General features: G+C 46.2%; 1 protein-coding gene across 1 annotated transcript; it reads left to right on the top strand.

The window, feature by feature from the left end:
- The first annotated feature begins 1102 nt into the window (after positions 1–1102).
- On the top strand, positions 1103–6325 carry LOC142025297 (thyroid transcription factor 1-like). The gene is made up of 2 exons (XM_075017921.1): positions 1103–1516; positions 5778–6325. The coding sequence occupies exons 1-2, from the start codon at positions 1267–1269 to the stop codon at positions 6323–6325; spliced, it is 798 nt and encodes a 265-aa protein (XP_074874022.1). The 5' UTR covers positions 1103–1266.
- Positions 6326–6995: the final 670 nt, after the last annotated feature.

Raw genomic sequence — 6995 nt, 5'->3', positions numbered from 1 at the left:
AAGGGCCCCTCCCAGACACACTTGCACTAAACAACACAAGATACACAGAGCTGAGAACTGGTTGCAGACCCTGTGCCTGCAGCATAGATCCCCAGCTGCCGCAGAAGCAGCCAGAAGCCCTGGGCTAAGGGCTGCTGCCCACGGTGACCATAGAGCCCCGCAGGGGCTGGAGAGAGAGCATCTCTCAACCCCCCAGCTGATAGCCGCCATGGAGGACCCAGCAATTTCGACGTTGCGGGACGCGGATCGTCTACACGGTCCCTACTTCGACGTTGAACATCGAAGTAGGGCGCTATTCCTATCTCCTCATGAGGTTAGCGACTTCGACGTCTCGCCGCCTAACGTCGAAGTTAACTTCGAAATAGCGCCCGACGCGTGTAGACGCGATGGGCGCTATTTCGAAGTTGGTGCCGCTATTTCGAAGTAACGTGCACGTGTAGACGCAGCTCAAGTGTCCCACTTTTATAGAGGAAAGTGCCAATATTTGGGGTGTTTTCTTATATAGGCATTTATACCCTCCCCCATCGTGATGTTTTACGCTTGCTGTCTGGCCACCCTCCTCAAACTACGGGGGTCAGTTTTTTGTCTTCTTTTAGAGCTCAAGGAGACACATGCCTCTGTGCTGAGCAAGTGACCTCTGTGCTGCCACTTCTGATCAGCGAGGGAGCGCGTGTGATTACACAACCTTTCCCTCTTCTTGTGTTCTCTTGGTGGGCCCAGATCTCCAGCAGGCACAGGTTACCCTGGGGCCAGACTCCAGCTGGCGCAAACTGGAGTCCCTCCATTGCAATCAATGAGTCACATCCCCACTCCATGCCCTTGACTTCCGTGAAGCTGCCACAACAATTGCAAGTTCCCTCCCCAGCCCTTGGAGAACCTTGCTTGTCCGCACTCCCCCACCCACTGCCTCCCACTGAGTTTTAAACTGATCCGAGTTGCAATTAACTTGGGCTTGTGGCATATTCACCCCATTGTTTGAGCCTCTGAAGAAAAAGGCTCCTCCTCCTCCCTCGCCCTCCTCTCCTTGTGGCGTCTGCTTCCCATAAGCCCTGATAAGGTGTGTGCACAAGACGAAAGCGGAGTAGCTGAGCTTACCCTGAAACCTACAGCAGGAGGCTGGGGTTTAGGACAGTCACCAAGCAAAAAGAAAATTCTCCTCACTAGAGGACTCAAGACCTGCCAGTTGCAGATGAGCTCTGGGGACCACCCAGTTTCCCACAGTTACCAAGCCAAGCTCCACAGAAGGGCAAAGCCGTTTTTTTAGCCATGGAAGTGTCATGCACAGAAGGGTTTGGGCAGTTCATGCAGGTCACGCACCAGCCTTATCTTCAGCCCACACTGGGATCTTCTGGCTTCTCCGTCACCCACTGCATTTCTCAAAGCTCCATGCGAGGCTACTGCACTGGGCCATTCCCAGGCCCCGCGGAGCTACCAGCCTACCACCAGGACAATTACCGCAATGGGCTCACCCACGGAGACTGGTACGGGCAGACGCAGGACGGACCCTATCCAGCAAGTAAGTGAAAGGAGCACAGATGATAGCCTCTCCTGTCTCTGGCCCATTAGAAATGTCAGATCCATAGCAGCTCACCTTCCCCAGACCACTTGGCTTCACTGGGGCCACTCTTCAGAGAGGAGGTGCACACAGGTTGGCTCTGGAATTCAGAATTGTTTTATTATTTAGTCTTAGACGTCACTGAATCCTTTTTGCATAGGGGGCTACTGATTTAAATTGCACTACATGGGCCCCGGCATTGATGTTGGTTTATTTAGAAGGCAAGGCAAACTCCCCTGGTTAAAAGAAACAGCACTTTTCGTTCACCTGCCTCTAAAAAATGTGAATTGATTTTCTAATGTCGAGAGATAGACACATAGAAAATCTCAAATGCACCTAATTGTAAAGCAGCATGTGAAAAATATGAACGAAGGAATTTAAGACACTGCGTTGACTAGAGCTAACAAAATGCTCCTTCGGTCAATGAGAGTTTTGCCCTGAGTAGGGGAGTCAGGATTTGGCCCTCTGGTTTTTAAGAACATCCCCACGCATGTCACTATCCCAGTAAGCTTCAGCCCTATATTGTCAGGCAAACCACTAACAGGAGTTGCCCCACTGAAGCCAATAGGGTTCCTTGTGATTTACAACGGTATAAGCAAAGACCCAAGCTTCCTGACCAAGAATATCAGCTAAGTTGAATACGTGCAGCTCCCTTGACTTTAATGAGGCTGTCCTGATTTACAGCAGTGGGGGATCTGGACCCAAGGGTGAAAGGAACGTAACCTTACTACCCATACCATCCTATTACAAATGGGGTCCCTGCCAGCTCTTTAAGTAGCTCCCTGCTGGCTTTTGCTGCAGCTCAGCCAGCTGAGTAGCACCCTCCTGCTCTCCCCTGCACCCTAGGTTCAGCTCCTAGGAGTTCAAACTACTTTGATTACAGATTTACTGGACGGGTTATAATTCTGGAACCTGTAATTACATTACACCGTTTCTGCAAAATCTTCATGGAAATTCATATGTGCACGTTAACATTACACCACAAAGCGGGCAGATCTCACCTGGCCCGCTGTTGAAAAGATATTTTAACATGTCCTCTTTTGAGAGGAAAGCTAGCTTAAACATTAGCAGTTTAATGAGCAGAAACCGACTGATGAAAAGTGCTATATTAATTTTACTTAGGAGAGTAATTAACCATTGGAACAATCCACCAAGGATTAGGGCATGTTCTCCATCAAGGGAATCTAGATGGGAATTGTCTACCCTACCTGCTCCGGGAATTATTTGCCGGGAGTTCTCAAGCCTGTGTTATGCAGCAGGTCAGGCTAGTTGAAAGCAATCCTCCTTTCTGGCCTTGGTATCTATGAATCTATATGAGAGCTAGGTTTTTTTCATTCCTCTTCATCTTTATTAAAGAGACACCTTAATGTACACATATGAAACAAAATCCCCAAAATATGTAACAATCAAATATAGAAATAATATAACAAATTATTAAATTTATATTCAAAGAATTCAACTCTTAGTAAGACAGCTGCTGAGAAATAAAGACAGAGGAAGGAAAGGAGCGTGCACTTCATTCCGCTTGAATATGTTGGATTTTTCCTGTCCAAATGTTTCTCCATTTATCTGATCCTCAGGAAATTGATTTTGATTACATCCTGCTCTGCTAAGTGTATCACTAGGGTTTATATAAGTCATAGACTGCAAGGCCTGAATGGACCCTTGCGATCATCTCGCCTGACCTCCTGTATCGCACACACAGAATTATGTTGTTTCCCTGAAAAGAGAAGCTGCAATTTAAGATCAGCTGATGCACAGTTTTGGATTCCCATTTTTTTAAAATCCTGTTACTGAAAGGAAATATCACGGTTAATTTCTCCCTTGTGGTCTGTAACCTGGCGGCTGGATTAAGTTATCAATAGCTGAGAAGTGCAGATTTCCTAGGGCACGGGTGAGGTATTTTGGCATATATGTTTTGTGTGTGTCTCTTGCTCATTCAGGCTGGGAAATTAATATCTGGGTCAGATGCTGATCTCCTTCACAGATGTGATTCTGGAGCAAATAACTTCATGGAGATAGAACAGAGTTGTAAGGGTGACTGTCAGATCCTCAGCCGGTGTAAATCACAGTTAGGGGTGCAATGGGGCTGGGAATTTGTTCTCAACCTCCTTGACATTGACTAAGCTTCTCAGGGTTTAGCTAACAGCTAATACCTATTGCTGTTTACCCATGAGCAATCAGTTACCCATTCCCCTCTCCCAGTACAAACCCCTCATGGCTCTATTTTTAAAACTAATGCTAAAGATCTGGTGGTCACATCTGGAACAACGGAATCAAACCAGCTCACTGGAAACAATTAGTAGTCAGTTCAGAGCATTCCTTTGGCTGGTGGGCTGAATAAATCCGATGGAGAACATATGGGACAATTTCCCTATAAGATATGCACTGTTCAAACAGGCATTATTGGAGAGAATTATTTATTCTTTAACTCTGGCCCCAGGAGGTCAGATTGGATGATCACAGTAGCCTCTTCTGACCTGGGAGTCTATCAGGAATCCACTGTAATCTCTAAGAGAACAAACTGTGCCCAATAACAATTCATCACATGTGCTTGTATATGTCCTTACCTCCCCAACATGCAACCCTTTATTACTGTCCAGTCACCTCTCTCATGGTTCCGCCAGCATAACATCAAATCTATTTGCCCAGCAGGTCTATGGAATAAAACCCTAATGAGACCAGAGCTGTTGCAGAGGCATTTCTATAGTTTCATGTTTAAACTAGCTTTGCTGGTCAACAGCCAATTCTTCAGCCTGTTCTAAAATCCGTTCTACATAATTGATTTAAAATAATTATTAATAAAAAAACTTAAACCTCTAATATTTTAAACATTGCCATCCAAACTGTTTTTTTTAATTCAGAATGTTTAGAATAGTGATCCCAGCAGTTCTTTTTGACTTTAAAAATCCCAAGATTGAAAGTAACCCTGTCAGTTACTTGCATGTCGCAAGGTGAGTTAATACTACTTACCCCCTACTTGCTACACTGTACCTCGATTTTCCCCCTGTAAAAATGGGAATAATGGCACCAAGCCACCTTTCTAGACCGTCATCTAGACCTACACCCTGAGAGGTGTTTGTCTAACCTACCCTTAAAAATCCCTAATGACGGAGATTCCACAACCTCTCCAGGCAATTTATTGCAGTGTTTAACCACCCTGACCATTAGGAAGTTTTTCTTAATGTTCAATGTAAACCTCCCTTGCTGCAGTTTAAGCCCATTGCTTCCTGTCCTATCAGCAGAGGTTAAGGAGAACAATTTTTCTTCTTTCTCCTTGTAACAACCCTTTAGATATTTGAAAACTGTTACATCCCCTGGTAGCCTTCTTATTTCCAAATGAACAAGCCCAGTTATTTCAATCTTCCTGCACAGGTCATGTTTTCTAGATCTTTAATTTTTTTTTTTGGTTGCTCTTCTCTGGACCTTCTCCGACTTCTCCGCATCTTTCTTGAAATGTGGTGCCAAGAACTGGACCTGATACGCCAGTTGAGGCCTAATTAGCGCAGAGTAGAGCAGAAGAATAACTTCTCACGTCTTGCTCTCCACACTCCTGTTAATACACCCTGAATGATACTCACTTTTTTTTGTTTGTTTGTTTGTTTTGCAACAGTGTCACACAGTTGACTCTGATATTTTGTTTCCAGTCCACTATGAGCCCTAGATCCCTTTCCACAGGACTCCTCCCTAGGCAGCCGTTCCCCATTTTGCATGTGTACAACTGATTGTTCCTCCCTTACCAGAGCACTTTCTATTTGTCCTTATTCATTTTCATCCTATTTATTTCGCCCCATTTCTCCAGTTTGTCTAGATCGTTTTTCTGTATAATCCTGTTCTCCAAAGCTCTTGCAAACCCTCCCACCTTAGGGTCATCCACAAACTGCATAAGCTCTCTATGCCATTATCTAAATTGTTGATAAAGATGCTGCTCCTTGCCTCTGAACTACTGGGAGCGGTTAATTATTATGGTATTACGCTGATGCTCAATAGTTGGAAGTGATGCTGCCACCACCTAGTTTTCCACAAACCTCAACATTTAAAACCAAGGGCCCAATCCAACTTCCAGACCCGCACAGATGCAATACAGGAGAGAGGACTTGGTGACATTCATTGCCCCTCCCAGTCCAACACAACCCTGTAGGCAGGCTGTTTATTTCACTGAGGTCTACCTGGGAGCAGGATCAACACCAACGTTATCCCACCTTTCTTGTTCCTTTCCTAGTCTCGAGGTACGTGGGGCCCTCTGGATTTAACATGCCCAGTGCTGGCTGCCTGGGATATATCGACGATGTGGCCAAATCTACCCTCTTCCTCCAGAATACGTCCAGGCGGAAGAGACGGGTGCTGTTCTCCCAGGCTCAGGTGTACGAGCTGGAGAAGAGGTTTGAGCTCCAGAAATACCTGACTGCTCCTGAGCGGGAGCACCTGGCTAAGGTCACCCACCTGACTCCCAACCAGGTGAAAATCTGGTTCCAGAACCATCGCTACAAGATGAAGAGGCAAGCCAAGCAGCAGGACCTGGGGCAGCCCCATAGCCCAGCCTCAGCACTACACAAGACCTGCACCAGCAGCTCCATCACCTCCCACGCTGACTATGGCTTTGCAGCTCCAGAGGTGGAGAATAAATCTGCTCTGGAAGCCCATTACACCCTCCCCAGACTTGGGCAAGGTGATCTCCGAGGCCAAGGCCTGGCTGTGAGCCCCAGCGCTGCTGCAGACTATCAGCCCAAGGGCACTAACAGAAGCCTCACGTTTAGCAAATCATGGTAGCTTTATTTTGGGAGGACATTTTCCTCCAAACCGAGACAATTCTACAGGTTCGACATGAGTTCACAAAAAGTTCTCTCAATCCAAACCTCAGTTTTTCAACTGAAAAAGGTTTCAACCAAAACAGTTTTGTCCGGCAGAAATGAGTCATCCAAGGTCCACTGGGGAGCAGCAGAAGCAGGAATGGAGCCCAACTTTCAGGCTTTCCCCATTCTTTCTCCAAGCTCATTTCCTGCAGGTGCAGAGCTCGCATGCCATCCTGATGTGTGGAGCCTGCAGGACTAGGAGGCAGCCTGACTGCAAAGAGAGAGACCCCATTAGACATCCATATGCTCCACTCGGCTGTCCCCAGGGAACAATGGACACACACACACACACACACACACACACACACACACACACACACCCCGCTTTGGGTCAGTGACTGCACGGCAATGTTAGCAAGGGGTGGCTGGGGCTGATGCAACTTACCACTTTGTAAAATGCTTGCTATGGCGCTGGTCTTAAAAATGCCAATTCTTTTTCACTGTTAATTTTGGGGATAATATTCTTTCTTTTTTAATCTCTGCCAAATTTTCCTGCCCTCTCCCCAACACAAATCTCATCCTGGAAAAAGCTAATTTAAAACTCTTCTTAGTAGTGTTCCCTCTAATTTTTTTCCATCTATGGGTGG

This window comes from Carettochelys insculpta, chromosome 22 (assembly GCF_033958435.1).
Source record: "Carettochelys insculpta isolate YL-2023 chromosome 22, ASM3395843v1, whole genome shotgun sequence".
Taxonomy (NCBI): domain Eukaryota; kingdom Metazoa; phylum Chordata; order Testudines; family Carettochelyidae; genus Carettochelys; species Carettochelys insculpta.
The sequence above is the reverse complement of the archived record's forward strand: the minus strand, read 5'-3'. Positions and strand labels throughout refer to the sequence as shown.

Bases quoted from the DNA above. Each gene is read 5' to 3' on its own strand.
- LOC142025297 (XM_075017921.1), top strand. From the start codon at position 1,267: ATGGAAGTGTCATGCACAGAAGGGTTTGGGCAGTTCATGCAGGTCACG. The intron at 1,517-5,777 runs GTAAGTGAAAGG...TTCCTTTCCTAG, and splicing joins GGACGGACCCTATCCAGCAA to TCTCGAGGTACGTGGGGCCC.